This window comes from Micrasema longulum, unplaced genomic scaffold, assembly GCF_059751315.1.
Source record: "Micrasema longulum isolate JH-2025_06_02 unplaced genomic scaffold, ASM5975131v1 h1tg000883l, whole genome shotgun sequence".
Lineage (NCBI taxonomy): Eukaryota > Metazoa > Arthropoda > Insecta > Trichoptera > Brachycentridae > Micrasema > Micrasema longulum.
In genome coordinates, this window is record NW_028278075.1 from 803,860 (window position 1) to 829,537 (window position 25,678).

Genomic DNA, 25,678 nt, shown 5'->3' on the forward strand with positions numbered 1-25,678 from the left:
TTGAGGTCGGGATCGAAATACTTTTTATTTATTTAATATATTTTATTGAACATAATTAATATGAGTCCATAATTTATTATCATTTTATATAGACATTAACAATGCTGAAATAAAATATTTTTTTTAATAAATACTGATCAATAATCTAACATGAAAAATACTGACCATAAATTAATATTCAAATAAGAAAACTTAACAAAAAACAATGATAAAATTAAGTCACGGTATAAAACAAAAATATGTTTATTATAAGATAAACCTCCATAATTGTATAAATTAAAATGACAAAATACTAATCAGCTGGTACAATTATACCTTTAATACATTTTAATTACTGGTAACCAAAATAACATTGGTATAACGCATATCTTAATTTATGATTACATTTAAAGATTCACACACAGTTTGGTGTAGTTTTTGGGCTGGCAGATTCATTGGACTGTATGTTTTTTAAAAAAAGACCGGCTTAGCGATTATGGTGAATGGTGAATGTTATCGTGGCAATATGTGGTTTTAACGAGACAGTGGCACTTACCACACAGAAACAATAAAACAATGGCTCTATTGTGATCTGAGTTCAGAGGTCAGATTATCTCTCGAAATTGAGATATCAATTGGCCGCCAAGATCTTGCGATATGACACCGCAGGATTTTTTTCTTTGGGGCTTTTTGAAAGCAAAAAATCTATACTTATTGAAGCAGCAACAATTCCAGACCTAAAGAACGAGATAATCCAGCATATTGGAGAGCCACAATTATGGCAAAATGTCATAGAAAATTTCAATTAAATGATGGTGTCATACCAAAGAAGCCGAGGAGGGGATTCAAGTGAAATTGTATTCCATACATATTTTCCATGTCTATACTTTATATTGATATCAATAAACTTGAAATTTTTAAACCGTTTCGAGTTTTATTAAAAAAAGAAATTGTACACTTCTTATTAACAATTATACACCCTTTAATACAACATTTTCTCGGGATTATAGAACAATGATGCATGTGATTTTCTTCAACTTTATGTGACAGCGGTTGAAAAATTTTTTTTGGCACTTTATGTCTCAACTTGATAAGTACAAAAGTATAACACTTGATATTTGGGTTAGTTACATACATACAGTAAAACCTCGTTTTTACGTTCCTCAATTTTACGTTTTCCCCTCTTTTTACACCGAAATGTTCAGGACCCATTTTTCATAATACATTCTCATACAAATATTCCCCCCAATCAACGTTTTTTACAGTTTTCATCACCCCGGTTTAACATTTAAAATTTTCTGAAATTCATTTAATGTGTCAAAAAACCAAAATTATGTCGTAATAATGATGCAGCGGCCGGCGCGCCACCGCGTTGTGCCACGCGAATGAAGAATAAAAATAGGTAAACAACTAATAAAGGATAAATTATTGTCTTAACCTAAATTCAAAGCAGGTACAGTGTAATTGACTTTTTTGTTTAAGTGTCTTCCTTTAGGGTTAGTCTTAGTTTTCATTTGAACAAAAATGTCATATTGGCTTGTACAAATCCGCAGTTGACAAACGTTTAGAAACATATCATTAAATTGCGATGTTTAAAACATAACAATAGAAATATTTAGAGTTGTAATAAGGATGGTTAAAAAGGTTGTCATAAAAGTGGAAACAACTTTGCCGCGATCTATATGACAGTTGTTTTTAGTGATAGTGATGCCATTGAAAAAGAGTGATACCATATAAATAAAATTTCCCAACATTTATGGGAAAAATTATTGTATGTTATTTTATGCAAATTCTATTTTTTTATTTTCTATTTACACATAAAATAATTTTAACACGCTGTTTTTAAGTCAAATTTAGAAACAGATACCATAATATTGTTTGAAAAAATAAAAATATTTTTAGTGAAACTAGTAAAAAAAAAAATATATTGACAATTTCCACTTATCACCGTTTTTACAACTTTTCTGGAAGTATATTAACACTATAGTGTAGCAAATCAATTTTATTTTTGTGTAATTCCTATTTTTTCCATACATTTTTCATTTCCGCACTTTAGCGTTTTCCTCAGTTTTACACTTTTTTTCTTGCTCCCTTCAAAAACGTAAAAAGGGGGGTTTTACTGTATATATATTTTTTCAAACCTAGAAAATATGCCTATATATAACTTTTCAATATAAAAGAAAGCCAATGTCGCATTTTTTGCACATCTGTCGCTGTTCTACGATCCCGATGATTTAAATAAAGCAAGGCCTGTGTTTGCACATAATTCAATACTAAATTTCAAGAGGATTCAAGTAGTGTTAGCTAAAGTAAGCTGGGTATGTAAAAAAGGTAATGCGTTGTATTTTTAAAAAATATGTATCTAGTTTTGCCATAGTTCCACAGAAAGATTTATTAATCTTTAGAAATACAGAATTTATTTCATAAAAAAAAAAAACAAATGTGTGTTTAGGTGACATTAAAATGATTTAATACGGCCAGTTTAATCTTTAATAAGGTCAGGAATAACTCAAACATTTGAATTTTGGAGCCATTTTAAAAAATGAGAAAGTTGTGGTTTATTAAAAAGTTTTATATACTATCAAACTAGGGCGAAATATTTTTATGTATCGTATTATCACCACTTTGATTTTTTTTAAATTTTGAAATTACTCAACCCGTGATATCACGAATTATCATAAGTGAGTTGTGCAGACATTCAAAAGTAGAACCCCGTAGTAAAAGTTTTAAAATCCGAAAATCGATCACAACACATAACAACGCTATACTTAATTGGTTATTGTTCACAAGAACCTGTGATGTTTCAAAGTAGTTTATTTTTATAAAATTTTCATACATTTTTGAGAAACTTCGTTGTGCAATTAAATGTACCGCGTGCGAGAAAACATTTTTAAATCCAATTTCCCGTAGCACTGAACTTCCTTATTGTAAATAACCATGCCAGAAAATGGAAATAAAGTTGTGGTAGAGTAGGGTTTCAACCTCCGATCCCTAAATCTGCGACACTCACAACGGACCACAACCTGATTTAGAATTATTGTAACTTAGTACTTGGTAACTAAATATTGCTATTTCGAATCAATTAATATTAATAATCTGTAAATAATAACTGAATTTTTAAAAGTTATGAAATTAACATCCTGAATGTTTTAACCAACCAAATCAAAATCATACACGTATGACAAATTTTGTTCATCTCACATACCACAATATGTATATTTTTATATACTTTAACTATTCAATTTCTTGTTTAATACATTTATAACACAACCTTTCACCGATTATATAAAATATTTCAATACTCAATTACATTACCATTTTTAAGGATACAAAATTATAGTAAGTCATAATTAAGCATTTGCTTGCATTTGCTTAGTCGAATAATCCAAAATACGAATATTTAAAATATGCAATCATAACTCAACAATGTATATTATTATAATAGGTACAAAATGCTAGAATATCAAAACGTAAAAAATATATTTATTAATTTACTAAGCCACTTTAATTGGTCAATTTTAACAATATGTATGTGGTAACATACAAAAAACTAAACATAAAAATCATAACATGTATTGTCCTTATGCAGAATTTTGCAGTTTTTTTTTTAATTGAACAATCAAATAATATGTACAATATTATTCAGACTTGTCATAGACTATATAAGAGGTTATTTCATAGACAGAGATAGAAATATTTATGAATAAAATACTGACAAATTCAAAAGAAAATCACATTATCATTTATTTTACTCAAGTACATGAAATATGTTTTTATATTTTTAACTTTTAAAGAAAAAATATTACTTTGAACACCCAGCAAAAATAAAATCGACATAAAGCAGTTAAGTATATTTCAAAGTATAATTAAGTAGGTGGGTACATTATTTATAATTTTCAAGTAATGTCAGTTATTTTTCACAAAAACAAAACATATAATATATTTATGTAATAAATATTATGTACTCTCTACAAATAATGTTAAAAACACCTATGAGACAACACCTGTGAGAGAAATCCAAGATTTAAAAAAAAAAAGAGCGCATTTGAATTGCGAATATACATTTAATTGAATAATCAGTATAGTTAATGTATGTCAAAAAGTAAATAAAATCTTAAATCTTAACGAATCTATAAACATATGATTTAAACAGAGATGAACATAATAAAATATACTTGTTTCTTTGTATTACAGCTGCATTAAATATTGTCATTAAAGATTTAAACAGAATTAGATCAAGGCATTTCCACGGCTATCGCAATACCCATCCCACCTCCTATACAAAGTGATGCAATTCCTTTACGTCCATTAGTTCTCTCAAGAGCATGAAGTAACGTAACTAAAACACGACATCCTGAAAAAAATAAAACTGTATAGTTAATGGCAACAGTTGACATTTCTACATTTGGATGAGAGTTGGTGTATTCTGACTGTTATAATTTTTTTTATTCGGTAAAGGACAAAAGAAGATAATTTGTTACAAAAATAATTAATACTAAGATTATTGTTGGTTAATCAGAGGATTTAAGATTTATTAAAGAAGAGAAAAATCTGTTATTAGTTCTATGGTTTTCTGTGTGGAAAATTTGTTTGTTTCTCATGTTTCTGTATGGTTTTTTATGCATTCTGTCAAATAAATATCGGGACTGACTGATTTAAAAGGCCCGCATTAATGATTTTTCAGTTTTTTTTTTCCCCTAAGAATAACATAATTGCATAACTGTACTCTGCATAAACTGCATAAACGCTAAGTTGGAGAGCGAGCTGTCATTTAGTTTGCTGTCAGCAGTCAAAAAAATGGTTGTACTCAAGTGTGTGTTGTGATTTTTACTATGGAGAAATAAATGAAACAAATAATTGGTCTTAAATTTTGTGTGGCGCAGAATATTTCGGGTTCAGACGCGTTGAAAATGTTGCAGAAAGCTACTATATACTACTATACTATATCGAGAACGAGAGCATTTGAGTGGTACAAAGCATTCAAAGAGGGTAGTGAAGTGGTTGAAGACTCGCCTCATCCTGGACGTCTTTCAAGGTCGAATACTGAAGAAAACACCGACCGAGTGAGCGCGTAAACTTAACATCTCGTGACATGATTTTGGTTGATGTTTTGGACATTAGAGGCGTCACAGTTCGGCTTGTTCCAAAAGCGCTGATTTTCTTTAAAATGCAGCAACGAACTCAATTGGCTGAGGAAATGCTGGAACGAGTCAGAATAGACCCCACATTCATAGACAGCATCGTGTTATTTTTTTACTCAGTCCTGGTATTTTTTTGACAGAATGTATTTATTATTATGTATTTTATATAAATAAGACTTCTATATTATACCTGAACACCCAACAGGGTGGCCGAGAGATATGGCTCCTCCTTGGATATTAACTTTACCAAGATCAACACCCAGTTCTCGTACAACGGCCAATGACTGAACAGCAAATGCTTCATTTAATTCAAAAAGATCTACTTCATCCAATTTCCACCCAGCTTTTGAAACCTGCAAAAATATATAATTAATTGTTTTTTATTCAACATTTATACTATATTAGGTGATATTACTTTACAAGGTAAGGTGATCAGCCTTACGCTTCAGGTGCCAATCCAGGGACAGTGAAAGATTGCAGCGCAAAACCACCTTATAAGTAAATATTTCATATTGACCCTCCCAGGAATTGAACCCAGAACCTCAGAATGGGAGGCATTTGCCGGCACCTATATAATAATAATAATTTTTATTCCAGCTTGATTGGGCAGGTAGTGCAGTACCCAACCAGCCATATAACCATTGCAAAAGATTTAAAAAAAACAGAAAAAAAATAAGAATAACATAATTCATATAAAAATGAAACAGATATAAACAATATAAAACAAATAAAACATTCAAGATAAAATCAAAAAGGATTTAAAGATAATAAAACTAAGAAGAGAGAAATAAAAAATATTTTTTTCATAAATTAAGTAGAACAGGTAATAAAATTAAAAAGAATGCTCCAATGCTACCACAACCTCAATTCCCAGCAATGTTCCATCAATAGGGAAATATAACTTTTTTTTTTACAATTTCAAATTAATAAGAGTCTATGAAAAATATTGTCAAGTAATAAAAAAAAATTGTACTTAGTAGCATAAAAAATATTTTCAAATTTATAATTTTAAATTCCGGCGAAAACGGTTGCATTGGCCACGGCCCTAAGATGTCAGGATTCGGTTAAATTTTGAACTTTGTTTGTAAGCGTTAAAATTTATATAGAACATTGTCACGGCCAAACATGTCACGTTTTTGTTGAGACATATTTTTAAACAATTTAATAAAAAAATTATAAATGAAAACATTTTTCCACAATAACAGCAAACATCCCACTCGCGCTATAATGCTGGGAAAGCCTGTATAGGGCTCTATATTTATTGCTATATGTCATATTGTTGATTGTATTTACATCACAGCTCACTGGTGTATTGCTGCGCGCGTATAATAACATAATTTAAGCATTATTTACCACTTGTCTGACTGCCGCAACTGGGCCCATGCCCATGATCAAAGGATCCACACCAACTTGTGCCACAGCCTTAATGGAAGCTAACACCTTCAAACCTTTAGCCTCTGCAACTTTAGAATTCATCAGTACGACACATGCAGCACCATCATTCACTCCTGATGAATTTCCAGCAGTAACAGTACCATCCTGTAACATTTACATATATATAATATTAATGACTAATGAAAAACACATTCGCAATTTGTATATTTTTCATGGTAAGTATTCACAGCGCATACATAAAACAAAATATTGTATAATGCCAATTATAATGATGAAATATTTGTATATAACCACTTACCGACTTTTCTATATCTACCGGTTTCGAGACGTACCCGTCTCTTCGTCGGGACACCAATTAAACCAACATGTAAAACCCACGAAGAGACGGGTACGTCTCGAAACCGGTAGACAGAGAAAAGTCGGTAAGTGGTTATATACAAATATTTAATAACATTTAGTAAAATGTTTGACCACAAAGTTAATGCTTTAAATATTAATAATATAATCATTATTTATTTACTCATTCAAAATTACACTAGTTTACATATTCATGAACTTATTAAGGCTTTTTAGGCTGTGCCAATAAAAAATACATAGTAAAATGAATTTAATTATAATAACATGTGATGCAATAGAATAACAATCCAGAAAAAAAAGTATAAATAACAAATTTCTAAAGATAACATTAAAAAATAATCAGATATTAATATCAAAATACAAATTATACTAATTTAGTAACATACATAATTATATATTGAATGTTTCTTCACTGTACATGAGCGGTGTACTCATCCTACATACTTGTATGCATAATGTCATTGGACTTTGTAAGATCATTAATAATTTACCTAGTCAAAGATGACTAAAAAAAACTAAAATTTGCAATTCCTAACAAACACTATAAAATAAGGAATCTTTTCCTCAAAAATTACAATACGAACTAATTGTATGACAAAACTTTTTCTTCAATTGTAGATGTTAAGGTACAATTTGGATCATAGCGACCGCGAGGGGTATCCGCGACCGTAACTCACTGCCTCGTATTAATTAATATAAAGGACCGAGCCGCAGTCACTCCTGAGGAAGTGCGGTCGGAGAGACCGGCTGTGTTGCGAGTGGTGGTTTACGTTTACTCCACATGAGGATGAAATGTTAGTGGAATTAATGTCTACAAACCCACCAAAATATTTTATATAGCTTTGTATTTACGCATTATGAAATTAGATGTCAAATAAAAAAATAATAATTATAAATTAGATGTCAAATAAAAAATAATAATTAAAAATCAAGCAAATAAAAAATATTATAATAAAAGTACTATATCAATTATTTACAAACACAGGTATAGCTGATCATAATTGATAATCAGGACCAATTTTTTACAGCCTCCTTTTTAAATTCAGCAACAGATCACAAAGCGAGACTGCTAAGAATTGCATTTGTCTAAACTAAAAAAAAATCTAAATTTCTTACTTTTTCAAAGCACGGCTTCAATTTACTTAGGATTTCGACTTGAGTTCCATGTTTTGGAAATTCATCGACCGATATAATCACGGGTCCTTTTCTCGATGAAATTGTAACAGGAGTAATTTCTTTATCAAAGCATCCAGCCTTTTGCGCTTTTTCTGCTTTATTTTGTGACTCAGTCGCATATTGATCCTGTTCAAGCCTTGATATATTATATTTCTTTTGAATATTTTCAGCTTAAAAATAAACAAGGAAAAAAACATGTTTATGAACATAATAAAAATATATATGACATAAATATAAGTATACGGCAAATAACAACAACAAAAACCATCAGGCCATTTCCTCATAGGGGTAGGTAGAGGGGATAGAATGCCATATCACTCGGTCTTTGCATACAAACCTCGGCTCCTCTACATTCACAACATCTTTTCATGCAAGCACCCCGGTCATTCCTACTCTTGACGTGTCCATCTTTAAGTATTTGTTGGATTTGATCTTGCCATGCTCAATCTTCCTCTTTTTTTGCATCCATCAGCATTCGCATCGTAGATCCTTTTAGCTGTTATTTGCTTTACATCTCCAAACCAACGTAGCGCCCCTTTCTTGATTTTGTCAATAATGCTTGTCTCGGCCTTATATAGTGCACAGATCTCGACATTGGTGCACCTATCATACATTTTTTTTTACCACACACTCGCCTGAGAGATCGCATTATTTTTCGAATTCCATACTTCGAACCCATACATTAGGGTCCACACCAGAACTCCATTGCGAACTGCTAGTTTTGCCTCCTACGACAAATATTTGTTTCCCAAGGTAGATTTTAGTGCACCGTTCACCCTGTTCCCGGCACTCACCCTCCTCTTAATATCTTTCTCAGTTTTTCCATCCCTAGTAAACATACTTTTCAGATACACAATTCTTCTCCCTGATTCAGAATATCTCCGTTCACACCGATCTCAAATTTAGTTATACCTTCATCCCTTTCACAAACTATTACTTTCGATTTATCAACATTCATTAACAAATCGCTTTTCTTGCATACATCGTAAACCTTTGTTTCCAAGAATTGCAGATCTTCTTTGCTGCTAGCAAGAAGCGCGGCATCATCAGAATACAAAAAACAGTCATATCACTCATTTTTGTTCCCATTCTTAAATCTTTCAGTTATTTTATACAGTTATCGATGTATACGGTGAACAACCATAGTGACATTACACATCCCTGCTTTACTCCTTTAAGAATGTCAAACCACGTTGTACACAGAGAGAAACTAAATAAATGTGCAGTGTTTTGAACTGTGGGTAATATACTGTTATAGAGATTTTGTCATTTTCTCTCTGTATATTATGTGAGGACACGTCATTTTTAAAGTTTAATATTTTGCACAATACAAAAATTAATAATAAAATTATAATGACTTGGTGGCCGAGTAAATGAAAGATTAATTATTTATTTGGTTCGTAAAGAGAAGTATACTTAAATATAAGTTCCTAGATGCTAGCCGATTCACGGCAGAAGTAAGAGAGAGCGAGCCAGGCGCTATGCACTGGCTGATACCCTACAGTTTCCCCTTTCCGTAAGGTATCCCTACCACCTTTCATGCATCGGCGCCATCACTGGAATTTCCTTAATAATAACTTCTATTACAGAAATAAAATAAAATCAACATTAAATTCCTAATGATTGTATTAAACGTTTTGCATGTTAAACGTGCTCTGACTTTTCTTCATACAAATGTATTCATGTATTTTCTCCCTGGATTATGACACTAGAGCAGTGATTTTTTTACACTATAGATATTTCCTATTGGCGTGTCTCTATTGGTTTTTTTCTCTCTAGATAAATTGTTTATTATGGGAGCTAGGACCATCCAAAAACCGATAAAAGCACCCAGTTTTATCTGCCGTCTTCGGACGTAAGGTATACAAATATAATAAATAATTTTGAAAAACGGAAAAGGTACCGACACAGGAAATTTCATGCTGATACTCTTTTTATAAAAAAAAAAAAAACAAAATTGGTTCAGTTTCGGGTGCAGAAAATGGGATAACGAAACATCAATTTTCTCGATTTTAGTTAGGCATAATCAGTTTGTTATGCAGTTGTCTTTTCTGCACAGTACCGAGAAGGCATTTGCGAGAGAGTGGCAGAAAAACAATGTTTAAATAACCTTTCATCAAAATCGTCTGGCACCGCATATCGTCACGAAGTAAATATTGAGTTGATCAATAAAATAATAGATATTATTTAGTTAACAGCTCTAAATTAATGAATCCAAGTTAGGTTATTTTATTATTAAAAACATCAAAAACCTTCTCCCATAATTTAAACAATGCCCACAATATCCACAATAGAACTCCAATTATTCGTTTTTAAGTTCTATTGTTATATTTACAGACTGTTACAACAAACTAACTAAATAGATGCGTCGAAACTAATTGAACGTAATAATTATTTAGAGTAGCATTAACAAAATGCTATGTTTTCAGTGTATCCATATATCGCACATCCAAAAAAGCAGAATTTCCAAGAGAGCCAAAAACTAAATAAATGTGCGAAAAATTCCCCTGAATGTTTTAACAAAAATAAATTTACAATTAAATTTTTATCTCATTAACCAAGTTACATTTCTACATACTACACAAAAAATATCCCAACAAGAAACTTTAGACAAAATTATGGTTTTCACTCCGCCTCGCCTAAAATTCTTAGGTCTGCCAACAAAAATTCCAGTCTTGATTTCTTTGATAACAAGTTGTCTTCGTTCATGCGATCACTGAATCAAATCAGCTATAGCCATCTCTCTCCCTCTTCCGTTCCCACCTAGTCCGATTTTGCTCTCTCTCTTCCTTGATGTCTTATTAAGAATTCAGTCTTTATTCTTGTACTTTTACTATATGATAATTTGTCTACCGTGTAATGCATACTGCCCCAAATATATAATAAAATGACAAAATAGTACTAAATATTAAACACCTCGAAATAACTTTGAAATTTTTAGTCACAAAAAAAATCCGCAAAAAGCTTATATGAAAACTCTCACATAACGCAAATAACGACTCTGCTGAACCCTGAACTTGATTTCGGAATTATTATTTACAACATCGAGTTGTCCGCGCACAGTAGCACTTCAGAAATAAGACCGCCCCTTCGCTGATTGTTCGGAAAACGAGCAAACCGTCTTGTACAAAAACTTTGAGGCATATGACCAAACTTGTGGAATTTTTTACACACAAATAGTTTGATTTGAGCCCTGGGCAATGTGGCCACTGGCATTAACATCAGTTTCATAGCATATAGGAAGAGGATGAATGGCGAGTGTCCAGCGCCATAAAACTGGACCCCTCCAGCTAAGGGTAGGTAACCCCGACAGAAAATTCCACCGAAGAAGGCAACGGGAAACCACTTCGGTCAATAATTCCCAGGATATCACTATGAAGAGAAACCAAACAATGGCCCCGAATCCCAGGCGGTCCTTAAATAGACCAGGGGTGCGAACAATCTCCCAGCTCGACATAGAACTGTGGAGGAGCTGTTTCGCACTCCTCAGGATAGGGAAGCTTTCTCCCAAGTGATCCTCAGCGTCGGGGGGACCCGACATGACACGTGAAGAAGAAGTTTGATTTACAATTTTAAAAATTCAATTCAATGATATTTGCGATGAGACTAAATTATTTGTAATGGTAAGACCCCACACAGGTATATAAAAAAAAGTTTACTTTTATTTATAACTCTCTTATTTTTGCTATTACCATTTTCAATGACTGAAAAAATTTTAATGCTCGGTACTGTGTGTGGAGGGCAAACATTTTTTAAATAATAATAATATTGTACCTGTGACACCCATGTGAATTTTATGAATACTGTCTAAAAGTCCATCGCATAACATTGAATCAGTCAGTTCCGAATTACCCATTTTTACTCCGGTTCTCATATAGAGAAGATGCGGAGTTAAACTCATACTCTCTTGGCCACCACAAACAACTATATCGGATCCGCACATAACTGACTGATACCCCAGGTACACAGATCTGCAAGTACACAAAAATACACATTTATGTGATAAATATTTCAACAGAGATGAAGGACCTTTGTGAGGAGAAAATATTGAAGCTTAGGCATTTGAGAGGTTATATAAATAATAATTATTATATTCCAGTAAAATGGCTTAATGGTACGGAGCCAATTTCACCATATAAACAAAGAAATACCACATGAATATTATTTTCATACACTAAAAATATCATTATCACCAATATTTCACATCCGCTCCGTCAGGAATCAAACCTAGGATCTCAATCATGGTAGGCGAATGCGCCAACCACTACACTATGAGGCGGACTTATCTCCACTCGATTTCCTCTTTCTGGATTTTTACCTGAGTAGGCATAGAGTAAAAAATGTTCTTCCTGGGTTCTGGTTTTATTTCACGCTCGGAACTGTATTTTTTATCCATCTGGACACAGAAATAACTTATATAAAAAACAAAAAATGTTCAAAAAACAATAAAATAAATGGAAATAAACAAAATTAGAGCAAAAAACAAATTGTAAGAAAACAAAAAATAAGACAAAACAAATAAATAATTATGTACTTATGGAGGTCTCAACATTTGCAGCCAATGACCTGTCATTAGCTGGTTTAAGTAATCACATTACACACTGTAACATTAGCCATTTTGCTTATGTTTAAACATCCACATTTTTTCCACAATTCCGTAGAATTTCCCCTCCATCAATAAGAATTTCACCATTTTCACTTCACAAAAATCAAAAAGTATAGGAACTGGAGAATTATACTATGAAAAACATGTTCAGAGGCAAATTACTGAATTGTTCAGTAAAAAATAAAAAAACATGGCATGAAAAGAAAGTAAAAATAGTGTATTCTATAATGTAGAAAGTTTTTAGAGACACGAGTAATAAATATTATTATAATCAAAAAACATTCAATTAATGTTTACATCTTTTTTCCTGTGTAGGTACTTGGAAAAAATAAAAATATTTAAATATCACATGTAGGGATTTACTGTGCGTATTGTAATACTAAAAAGCAATTAACTTGTAATATAAAAATAATTTCATGACGCAATAGTAAAGTTTAATTGTAATTTAAGCAGCACACAAAGGTCGCAAGTAAAGTGTTAAAAGTTTTTGCGAATAATCAGTTTTTCAATTCGCCGAGGTGTTTTTATGAGGCACTAAAATGAAAACAGAATACAATATTAGTATTGCATATTATACAAAAAGCAAAACAGTATAATTTGAATATTAAGGAGATGTGGCGTGAAAAATGCTAAAATCGTGTTGTGGTCCCGTGACTAGTGTTGCGGACTCACGGATCAGAGGTCCGAGGTTCGAACCCCACTACCCCACTTGATTTCCATTTTCTAATAGTAAGTTCTTTACAACTAGTTGAAAATGCCCACCAAAATTGATTTGAGTAAATTATAAGAATGCTAATATTTATTTTTTTAAATGATAAATAAAAAGTGATATTTCAAGGTGAGGCAGCTCTAGCCAAAAGAAAATAATACATAAATAGAATTCAATGTTTCTTTTTTGTTTCAATAACATTAGTTTTTTCTTGTAAGTCAGTGAAAAAAATCGCAAAAACACAGTCAAAGTTTAATCTGACATTTAAAGCATTAGTAAACATTGTTATTATAAACCTGCATAACACCTATTCTCCTCTACGGATGCGAATGGTGGCACCTCACTAGGGCCTAGAACAGCAAAATACTGAGTTCTGAGAATAGGTGTCTCAGAAGCATTTTGGATGTGCACTGGTTTGACTTTGTCAGGAATGAAATAATAAGAGAATGGACACAGCAAACTCCAATGACAGCTGTCATTGAGCTGAGACGATACGGTTGGCTGGGCCATATAATGCGGATGCCTTCTGAAAGCTTGCCTACTTTAAAAGGCATCAGGTTCTCGTCGTCCTAGACGTCCTCTACCGACTGTTCGTCGGCAGTTCATGTCAGAAATACGGGATGCGAACCTGACTTGAGAGGACTCACATGAGTTAGCAGCCGATAGAGATACATGGAGGCTTTTTGTGGACACCATGTGCTCCAACTAGGGAGCGGACATGGAATGATGATGAAATGTTGTATAACCTTATTTTTTAACTTACCAAAATACGTAAATCTTCTTTTATATCTCGAAATCTAATTTTTTTTCATGGAAAACTTTGTTTTTGTTTGCTCATTATATCGCCTAAACTATCTATTTCATACCAATCGTCCTACAAAATAAACTTAATTACAGTCAACGGCTTATTCCCATTCCACCACCGAGGATGGTGGACGTATTTTGGGCCGAGTCCACACCAGTTTTTTTCAAATATCATAGAAGATTATTTAGAATAAATACAAGAGTAGTCACACAATGGGTAACCATTTATTTATTAAAGTTACTTTAGGTAAAGGATTATTGCAATTTTTATACAATTTATCGGATTTGTGGTGTAATTATTAATATAAAAGATTATTTCAGCTACAACATGAAATTATTTTAAAACACTAAAATGTAAAGTGTGTCTTTTTACATTTTTATTTAACACAAAAAAAAACATTGTACCACTTTTTATTTATTAACTTTTGTATTTTTTTAAATATTTATTTTATTTATTTACAATTTTTTAAACCGGTTAGGGTTATATAAACATATTATAAGATGTTATGTCTTATCTGGTTAGTATAGTGATCTTTGTGTCATAAGAATTACGATTCAAGCCACCTCTTCGTTGATTGGTGGATTGGTTTCCCGAAAATTGTAAATCTATCACAATGCCATTATTAGTTACTTTAGAAGAACTTGTGCAGTCGTTCATTTCATTTGTTTCATTGCAAGTAGTTAATGTTCATTAAAATAATTTTTATTAATTATTTCATACATTTTAGAGAAACTTCGCTGTATAATTAAATGCTCTTATTTTTACCGCACGTAAGAAAACATTTTTTATATCCAATTTTCCGTAACACTAAACATAGTTTATTTTCCCCTTTAAAACAAACTGTTTTTGTACTACAAAGTACAAAAATAATTTGTGCTTTGTTCCCACAAGTATCCATATAAACAAAGGGTAGTAGTAGGCGGTTTCTTACTATGTGCATAAGTGCAATGCATTGCTAAGTAAAAATATGTGTAAATAAATAATTGATAGTAAAAATATATAATATATAGAAACAGGGATTCGTTGCAAAAATATTTGTATTTGAGTTGACCATTTCCGAAGTTCAGTTGTTATAAATAATGAATAGCTTATTGAAGGAAGTACATAAATCTTCAACAAAAACATATGTTTCAAATTTTTTTTTTTAATTTTCGCAACAAAATAAAAGGGCCAAATTACATCAGAAAACTACAACACAAAACTTCCAGATGTCAATTTATTAAGCTGAAATATTCTAATTCAATGTGTTTTTTATGCCTGGGTGATTTGTGCTATTATTATTTACTTTATTATTATGCTGTAGATATTTAAAATTATATTCAATTAATTTTTGGTGGTTTTAGAAAACCCCACAATAATTTAATACTGATTGCCATATTCCAAATTGTTTAAGTTTTCTTGGAATTGGTGACCGTGACAAGTAATCAAGTTCCTTTTTAAACATGCAAACGCATTATAACTTTAAAATCTCTGTTTACCTAGGTTGTATTATTGTTTGACTAGATGGGATGCCTATTGAAAAAACCCATATTTTTTGTTTCTCATATAGATACAACTGTTGATGGGAGGTACTGATCCTCCAAAAACTACATAGTAATGAATAAAATAAAAAAAACAATAAAATATTTCAAATTTTAATCTATAACAAAGTGGTATTATGGTTTTAATTTTGAATATATGTAAAGATTTATGAATTAAAAAAATACATAAAATACGGAATAAAAATTATATATTATAGTTGTAGCCAGCAGTTCAATTTTATGCGATAATTGTCCCTGCCAAGAAAGGATAAATTAAATTGATTCATGACAGCACATTTAATTGAATTCTTGAATTCAATGTGTGGTTGAATCCCTCGCCCAGAGATGGCAGGCATCATTTTCGCTTGGTCGGTATGACCGCGCTCGAGGAAGATCCGGCAGAGTGTGTTGAAAAATGCAGACTTGATAATTTTTGCTTGTTCCTTTCTGACTTGTTCATCAAGATTGACTTCTTCAATATTTTCATCGCGCATTGTGCTCATCAAAACCATAGAAATCACCACATTGAAGTGCTCAACAAAAAACGGAACGAAGTGGACCACCATTGGATATTCAAAGATCAGTTTTCTTTATCCTTTTTTGACGGTTGATGATTTGTTGTGTGTTGAACTGCTGGCAATAAATATTGTATGATATTTTAAAGTACTATTTACATGCACCGGAAGTTATTATGCAGTTGTAAAGAAATTCGCAGGTATTTAAATGTAAAATGTTGATAAAAAACGAGAGTAAAAATTAAACGTAGAAGGTATGTAGGATGCTTTTTATTTGACCCAAAAACACTTTCTTTTACAATTTTGCGCGTCACACGTTTGTTGGATTTTGAGACTCAAAAAAATTTGGATTTTTTTTTTTCGTACTTTTAATAGGAAATTTATAGGTCACTACCAGCATTTAAAAAAAAGTATTCATTAAAAAAACTCATTTATTTAGAAAGCTAAAATTATAATGAGAGAATTTAACATTTTTGGTAAATCAAACATAAAAGAGTAAAAGAAGGTTCAGTCCAATTAAATAATTAATAACCTCTGCTTTACGTGTGCGTAACAATAAGTTTGCATATGAATCATCCTAGTCTGCCTACTAACACAAATGAAATTTGTATGTTTACTTAGTTCACCAACAGGCACTACCACTTAAACATAAGATTATTTAACATTCAAATGCTCTGTACATAACCAAGACATATCAAAGCATTTTTTTTTGTTTGGGTACATTTGTCGGTGTTGTCTAACAATTATAGTATAGTTTTTGTTCTGACAATTATAGTATAGTTTTGACCAAAGGCTTGAAGGACGACTGCTTATAGCATTATTTTCATTATATGGTAGCGACAGGCTAACCAAAGCATATATTTTTCCATATATATTTCTTAATTCGGTGTTGACTGCAGTAGTGTAGACGCACAAGCATTTTATGTAATTGGTTAAGTTCTAGGGCACAATAGCTTCATGAACAACTAAGTTTAGGAACTGGCAAAAGTTGATAGACACCCTGTTATTTATTTTTTATATATATGACCTAAGCCAATTATAACAGTTAAATGAAACATATATGCAAGAAACTAAACAAAAATAATATAAAACTATGTAGCAAAGACAAACAAGAGCAACTGTTATGACACTAAAATAAATAAAAGCATCGGCATGAGCTACGTATGTCACAAAGATCTTCCAAATTATGTTACCACGTCTCTTCTTTTCTTCGTAGTTCTGGGTGTTAAGTTTAGTGTTCCTTATTTTTTTTAACTTCGGCCACTTTATAAAGTTTTTTTCTATCTATTTTATGACATAATTTTTTGTTGGAATGCCTGCTCGTTCCCATACAGCCATAGCATCACAAGCAGTAGAATTAGTTGAACGGTTGGTTTGCTATATTTCAATTTCGAATTGAAAAAATAAATTCAGCACTTCTTTACTCAAGTGTTCTGATGTTTGACCTACTAACCAAACACTTGTTTTATTCCTTGCCATTCAAAACGAACGAATAGAGGGCACCATGACGTCATGAAAAAGAAACGCGCGGTTGCAGAAAAAGTTCGTTTAAAAGTCCACGTTTAACTAGTTCGCGTCATGTGCGAGTTAAGAGGTTGGGGTTTGCAAAGGAGTAGGGGAAGGGAGCAAGACCTCAAAATAAGATGCATCGTGCTTTACGGGACTTCTTATGTAGTCCAAATTAGGCATTTAAGCGATATACATTCGTGAAAGTTGGAGGTATAACTTTTTTTTTATTATCTTTTTGACACACGGTCATCTTAAGAAAAAAAACTGCATTTGAAATATTTTACAGTCATGATTCTCAGATGTCGGACGGTACATGGACAAAAAAGTGACGGACTGGAGGCCAAGAATAGGGACGCAGAAGCGTAGGGAGGCCCCAGATAGTCCAACAACATCAGAAGAGTTGTAGGTCCTAAGTGCCTAAGAGTGGCAACTGACAGAGAACTGTGGAGGTCTAAACAGAAGGCCTCCGTCAAACACTGGATTCAAGAAGAAGGCTGAATAAGAGTAAGTAAAGGTACTCAAAACAACAAATAAGGGTTAAAAACTTCCCTCTAATGGACAAGTTCTCGCAGTTTTATTTTACAATATTTGAGAAGTTAATTTAACTGTAAATGAAAGCGCAAACTTCACTTTTCGCGAGTGTATTATTACTCAAAAAAAGGCACAAATACCTACCAAATCGTTGCCGAGTTGTGTGAGAAAAATTGTAAACTTGTATCAAGTTTGGAACGACGTATAAAAAATGCAAATAAATTCAAAGACTTGCAGTGCCAGAAAGCCGGGCCGACCTGGTCACTTCAGTGGAATGGATAAAAAACTGACTAATGAAAAGGTGATTTTAAGCTGTTGAAGAAGAAAATCGGTGAATAAGATATGTTCCCACGTCAACATCTTCAGCATCTTAAAAACCATTGCAAGAATATTCTTCTTCTAGTTGAAGTGAAAATATGGATTTTCCAACAGTAATCGAGAGCTAAAGTTTGAAAGCAAAATGTTTACTTTCGCTTGCCCCCATCACATATACAAACTGGTATTAAACAGCGTATTCTCAGTGACATTTAGACAAGTCCTGATATTCCACTTTTATAAAAATCAATGATAATTGAAAAAATAGAATCGTTCCTAACCGTATCCGAAACTGAAAATTTGCTTAACTTTTACCGCACTGAAGTAACTAATTTAATCGTCAGAGATGACTATCGACAGTTTATTATTTTTGATATTTGTATATATTTTTTATAGCTTTACTAGGTATTATTAGGTGGAGATACAAAAAAGAGACCTACGGGTGGCATGTACCAAGCTCGATGGATGGCCAGAACAAACTCACTAAAAATATTGTTATGTAGTTGTCAGCTAAAATCAGTATACTAAAGACAAGTCAGCACTATTAGATGGCTGTTTGTTTATTGTAACAACCTACGACCATGGCATCAATGCATTTTGACATAAAAGCACCCTAAAAATATTTGTGCTTTTTGAAAGCTTATGAAAACATGGATGAAAGAATCTCAAGAGCTGCTTTACAGATGTTTAGCCAGCATTGATGATATGTGACTGATGAAGTAGTAGTCTTGCCACTTTTTAATGATAATGTAGATCAAGAAACAAAAAAAATATTCTCGACCCATGAGAAGCAATACATGACATCGAAGGAAGAACTTTGTGCTTCATTGTATGATAGCTTGGTACATTGATTTTTGTAGTTTTTTTCTAGTTATACCGGGTGTTCTTTAAACCCTGTCACATCCGAAACCACGATGATTAGTATGAGCAAGAAGACATATTGGCACATTAAAATAAATTTTTAGAACGACTAAAATCTTAAAAAATAAAATATAGAGAAAAAACAAATGGTAGCTTACTTCTGCAGGGGAGAAACGAGGAGGGGGGGAGTCTGATACACGGTCAACCGCACGGCCGCGCCCCCCTCGCTTCTCTCCTGCAGAAGTAAGCAACCATTTGTTTTTTCTTAAATATTTTATTTTAAAAAATTTTCTTCATTGTAAATATTTTTTTAAATATGCTAATATGTCTTCTTGCCTATACTGATCATCGTGGTTTCAGATGTGACAGGGTTTAAAGAACATCCTGTATGTTACTATTCCTGATGCGCAAATAAATCATCTAACTAATAATATAACTGTAAATAAATTAATAGCTAGGGACCCCTGTATTTGTTAGCTAAGTCTATTACATTGTCCAAACCCACAATTTTAATCAATAAACGGGTGTAGAAATTTTACGTATTTATAAAAGTGAACTTCGTTTAAACAGTCCTGAAAGATTAGAAATAAATAAAGATATTAACCAAGAACTTCCCATTGTAAGTAATCAATTAAAATTAATTTCCGACTCCTCTTCTAAAAATATTCCCAATATGATTTATATTATCTTCCTTCTCTCGCTTTCTTTCATTCTTCTGTTCTTTTCTTACAATATTTTATAGAATAAAAAGTAGTGATTCTAAGTTAGTCCTGATAGTGAGGTAGTAACCTCGAAATCGATCGACATATAACTAAAAATTATAGTGGTTTATACAAATTTATAAACAAACAAGTGCAAAAGGTCGTAGCACAAATTGAAAAATTGACTTTCTTCTCATTATTCCTTAGGGCACTGCATTGGTACACCAATTGCAGCGTGTCTTGATCATTTTCGTCACATGAAGGTAAGATGATCAGTCTTACGCCAGGTGGCAGTCCAGGGAGTATGAAATAGTGTAGTGTCAAAACACCCTTTTAAATAAATATTTCATATCAACCGTGCCGGGAATCGAACCTAAGACCTCTTGCATGGTACGCAAACGCGCTGAACATTACACCAAGAGGCCGACAAATGTTTTTGATACTAAAATTTTTCTTTAAATTTTTATTTTCAATCGAATAGAATCAACATTCCTTTACATCGAATACCATTAATTTTATATGCTTTTTAGTATATTTTGGTTGCAATAAAAAAATATTGAATACTTACTTAAGACCAGATCCACATAACATATTGATGGTATAAGCCGGTACAGAGAAGGGAATTCCAGCTTTAAGTGAAGCCTGTCTTCCTGGGTTTTGACCTTGACCTGCCGTTAAACACTAAAACATTCCTTTATTATGATTTATAAATACATTTATTTAACTTGGCTTTGGTATGATTTAAAAAGGAATTATTTAAGTAATATTTAAACACAGTAAAATTTGACTATAAATTTTGTAAAAAAACTTGCTAATTTTGTTGATTTCTTTTTAATTTTTTATTTTCTCATGTATTATTAAAGGTGCCCCAAAATTCACGCAAGAAGTAATTTTGATAGAAAACACAGGTTTTTAATTTAAAATTGTAATTTTTTTATTGATTCATAAAATATACAGTATTGGGTTATGCATGGAATAGTACCTAGGACAAAATTAGCCTCCACGACTTTGCTGGCACGGGTGGTCGCGGGCTTGTCGGCATAAACCTATGACTTCAAATACCCCAAAGAAAAAAGTTCAACGCCGTTAAATCACATGATCTGAGCGGCCAATTCTGATAACCGAAACGGGAAATTACAACACCATGAAACAAATCATTCAGTAATTGAATTGTTTCTCCGGCTGTATGGCAGGTGGCACTGTCTTGTTGAAACCACATGCGTCTACATCCATATCTTGCAATTCAGGCACAAAAAACTGGATTATCACATCCTGATAGCGAGCACCATTAACAGATATTGCCTGAACAGCTGTATTTTCAAAGAAGAATGGTCTGATGATGCCTCCAGCCCAAAATCCCCACCAAACAGTGACAGGTTATGGAAGCAGTTGTTTCTCAACAATCACTAGTGGATTTTCTGAACCCCTAATGCAACAATTTTGATAATTAACGAAGCCATCAAGGTGAAAATGAGCCCCATTCAATTGCGAACTGTAGCTGCCAAACCTTTATTTTCTTTTCAAAATATTGCTCATAGTGAAAACGAGTAGTTTTTTCATGTAGCACTCCATTTTCAATAACCCTGAACTATCAGCTATCGTTGGCAATATTTTACCGCATAAATGGCGCAAAATTCTAACCTTGCGCGAATTTTGGGGCACCCGGTATAACTACAGATTTTGTCAATGTACAAAAAAATCATTAAAGTCCAATTTTATTTTCCAGTTCGTTCGTAGTGCAGATGGTGCCGTGATTATCTCTTAAATTAGACTATTCAAGTGTTCAATGAGTTGCCAGAAAATTTCAAGGAAGCTAGAAATATCTCTACATTTAGAAAATAAAATGTACATTAATTTAAAAATAGATAAGAATATTCATGTGAAAATTTAATGTGTAAATACAATATTATTCCACACATTCCATCATCAGCCGTTGGTGAAATGTTTGGTACTTTGAGATGGATTTGAATTTTGGCTATTCTAATTTCCTTAATTTGAAATATATACAAGTATTTTTTTTTTATACAATATTCAATGTACTTACCTACTATAATTCTAAAATAAGCATTTTCAAGTACTTACAGATTTGTATTATAGGAGAATGTACAACTCTTTTCTTATGTTAATCTTTATTGTGCATGAGTAAATTATTTATATTCTTTTGTACTTACTTGCCCGACAATAACCTCGGACACCTCTTCTCCTTTGATATTGGCTCTGAGAAGAGCTTCCTTAATAACAATAGCACCAAGATCAGACGGCATCACAGAAGATAAGACCCCACAAAATGAACCTGTTTGAAATAACAATTATTCAGTCTTTAAATATTTTGTAAAAACATGTATTTATCGACACTATTTTCAGTAGAGTATAGTCTTTATAATCCAAACAATTGAAAATCGAGCATAACTAATTTTTCAGATTACTGGAATCTGGAAAATAATAAACTTTTTGCATATCGTACATAAATAAGATATTTTGTTTAACAGTAATATACACTTCATAATGTTTTATTACGCCTTATAACATGTTATAAGTTATAAGGTATGTGTTAATCGACTGGAATTGTTTCCTAAAGAGCATCTTTCCATGATTCTCATATGCTCCATTACGCAATTGGCACAAAACCAATCTGATGGGGTTCCACATTATTTTTGACTACCCACTCCAAAGTTGAAATGACATCTCTATGTTTGACCGTGTTAGGCGTTAGTTCTTCTTCTGTAATACCCTCATTTTCTTTCAATGCACTCTAACAATCAAATTTAGTCATCAGTCATTATTTTAAAACTTTACTCCATATCCTTTGCAGTAACCCACGCTTGAACTTCTGGATTGTTTATATCATTTACGAAATTAAATTATTTCACTGATGCATCAATGGTAAATAATCTTAGTTTTCATACTGGCAGTTGGAATCCACATCCACTTTCTTCGTGAACTCATCCCGTGTTGGCATAACTTTCTGCCACAATTATTTATATAGATTAGGAATAATTTTCTCCCAACATTCCGCCACGTCATACGCTACATCGCATAAATTGATTTTCTTGATTATCACTCAAATTCGTGCAATTTGGATGGCCGGAAGCTTTATGGAGTTAAAATAAGAAAGAGTAGGGTCTATTTTTCACTCGCCCTTGACCCGATGCTACGGTACGGATTACTGGAGGTTCGGTTTATAATGGGTTTGGATTACAGCGACTATACTGTAAATCTAAATCTTGGCAGACAATTACTGGCCTTAACCCATCAGGGAGCTTATTGAGATTGACAGATAGTTTAACAAGACTGTTTTACAAATTCAAATTCTTTTATGTTCCCAAAATAACATTACAAATAACAAAAAAAATATTCAAAGCGTTATATTGGAACAATATATCAAACCAGGAAACCTTGAGTAATGGTTTGACATTATTTAGGTGGTATAATACTCTCCAATAGCATTAATATTTGCCTCTTCAACATAGTTTCACTGATGTGAAAGATGTCAATCTCCTAAGTCATAATATTTAGCAGCCTGACTGCTCTTCCAATCGGCATAATGCGGGTTGATTCTAGAAGCCAGTCTGTGCTGACGCTGTCAGAGGTAACCATCAGGAACATAAAAATTGGTATTCTCTAAAATAGCCGAGTTCTCGATAAAACCTCTTATCAGTCTGAAAAAATAGGTCAGTGTGAACCCATCCCTTCTAAGTTGCAAACTGTTGATCCCAAGCATGCCCAGGAGGAATGCAGTGGGATGGAACCACAGATAACTACCATACTCCCTCATGTAGAGATACCTGAGAAATTATTTTTGTACCCTCTCCAAAATAAGGAAATATCTCGCCTCGTGTGGCACTCTCAAGCCTAGTCCGAACCAACGAGTTGTACAGATTTCTGAGTTTATGGGGATCATTGAAAACCCTGCCAGTTCAGAGAACAAAACCCATCATCTTCAGTGCAGGGTCACATGTTCCCTCGACCTGGGCATGAAAAGTCAATCTTGTCAATCAATTTTGTCATGCTTTCATTTCAGATTTGCTTTATGCAAGCCCAAAAAATGATATTTAACTGTATGCCTTTCTCCACACTGCTTTATCAGTCTACGATTAACCACGCTTTCAAATTTATCTTTCATATCATCATTTTGAAGTTTTTTAACTTTGACTCTAGAAGGCGCCTGTATCTTACGGGTCTTGGACCGTCATCCTTGGAATGAGATTACTCTTGATACTACCAAGAAGTGATGGGTTTCCATCTCTGTTAACTGTCTTCTGTATGCTGAAAATGACGTGCTTCTTGCGGCAGCAAAAAAGACCTGCAATCCTCAGTAACAAAAGTCTACGATGTATGCAAGAAAAGCGATTTGCTTATGAATGTTAATAAATCGAAAGGGATGAAAATATAACTTAATGTGAGATCAGAGTGAACGGAGATATTCCGTATCAGGTAGATGAATGTGTGTATCTGGAAAGTATGTTTACTAGAGATGGAAAGACTGAAAGTAGGTTAAATGCTGTCGAAATGCAATCCCTCAGGCAAATGTTTGGTAAAACGATGTATGATAGGTGCACAAATGTCGAGATCCGTGAACGCTCCATGTTTCCAGATAGACATTTTTGCATAAATGCAGTGCATGATTGGAAAAAAAACATATTCGTCAAAATATAAAATATAAATATGTTTTTAGCATTTCTGACTGGATTCTAGAAAAACCGCTTACCAGTCTAAGTAAAAATCGTAAAAAAAAAAAACGAATTATTACATTGGTTTCTAATAAGAATTTTAACAAATGACAGTTACGAAATAATATTGTGATAAACATTATACAGGGAAAACGTTCGTATGAATTAAAATTATGAAAATATTTTTAATCTTCGATCGAAATACAGACAAGAAGTTTCTCGCATACCATAAAACTTTCTAAATTTCTATGAAGATGGGAAATGTGGGTCAATCAATTACATATTCCAACGTATTGTTAAATTGGTAAGTATTGGATCTACCATAGAAAGTTTTTTAAGCACGAGGACTTGATCGAATATTCAAATAAAATAATTAGATTACCTATGTATTTATATGACGAACCATTTTCAAAATTTAATGAACATATTTATAACTGAAAAAACATACCAATCGGTGTTCGCGTAGCTGACACGATAACTACATCAAAATTGGCCATGATCAATTGAAAATATATTTCTTTTTATAAGGAAAATGTCTTTTTAAATATTACAACAGTCACGTTGCACTTGCGAATGTAATTTTTTAGAAAAAAAAAAAAACATATATTATCTTATATTCACAAATGTATTATTCGCAAAAAACAAATAATGTAAAATTATAAAACACGTAGCATGACGAAACACGAAACGGATTCAATTAAATTTTAACGGATCCACCGACAAACGATCGCGAAAAGTGACAGCGGCGAGCGGGGAGATGAACTTGTGTGAAGTTAGTGATAAAATGTATTTTTATGACCTTCAGGATTCAAGAGAACCAACATTATATAAATAAATACTCGCACCATAATATTATTACCTGTAAAGCTATTGTGTCTTTTTTAGGAA

The 25,678-nt window shown here is 32.5% G+C and overlaps 1 protein-coding gene and 1 long non-coding RNA gene across 2 annotated transcripts; one reads left to right on the forward strand and one right to left on the reverse strand.

Moving 5' to 3' along the window:
- Acat2 (Acetyl-CoA acetyltransferase 2) lies at positions 1 to 25,571 on the reverse strand. Its single transcript, XM_088231409.1, has 8 exons — positions 25,239 to 25,571; positions 22,292 to 22,413; positions 20,689 to 20,801; positions 11,823 to 12,019; positions 7,989 to 8,218; positions 6,474 to 6,659; positions 5,311 to 5,473; positions 1 to 4,333 (listed from the first exon to the last, which is right to left on the reverse strand). Exons 1-8 carry the CDS (start codon positions 25,285 to 25,287, stop codon positions 4,215 to 4,217), a joined length of 1,179 nt encoding a protein of 392 aa, XP_088087535.1. The 5' UTR covers positions 25,288 to 25,571; the 3' UTR covers positions 1 to 4,214.
- Positions 12,026 to 24,672, forward strand: LOC148278427 (uncharacterized). The gene is made up of 2 exons (XR_015823204.1): positions 12,026 to 20,038; positions 21,858 to 24,672. It is a non-coding gene; the product is annotated as an uncharacterized LOC148278427 (long non-coding RNA).
- Positions 25,572 to 25,678: the final 107 nt, after the last annotated feature.

Bases quoted from the DNA above. Each gene is read 5' to 3' on its own strand.
- Acat2 (XM_088231409.1), bottom strand. From the start codon at position 25,287: ATGGCCAATTTTGATGTAGTTATCGTGTCAGCTACGCGAACACCGATT. The intron at 20,802-22,291 runs GTAAGTACAAAA...GGAATGTTTTAG, and splicing joins CCGAGGTTATTGTCGGGCAA to TGTTTAACGGCAGGTCAAGG. The intron at 8,219-11,822 runs GTACAATATTAT...TTTATTTTTAAG, and splicing joins AATTCACATGGGTGTCACAG to CTGAAAATATTCAAAAGAAA.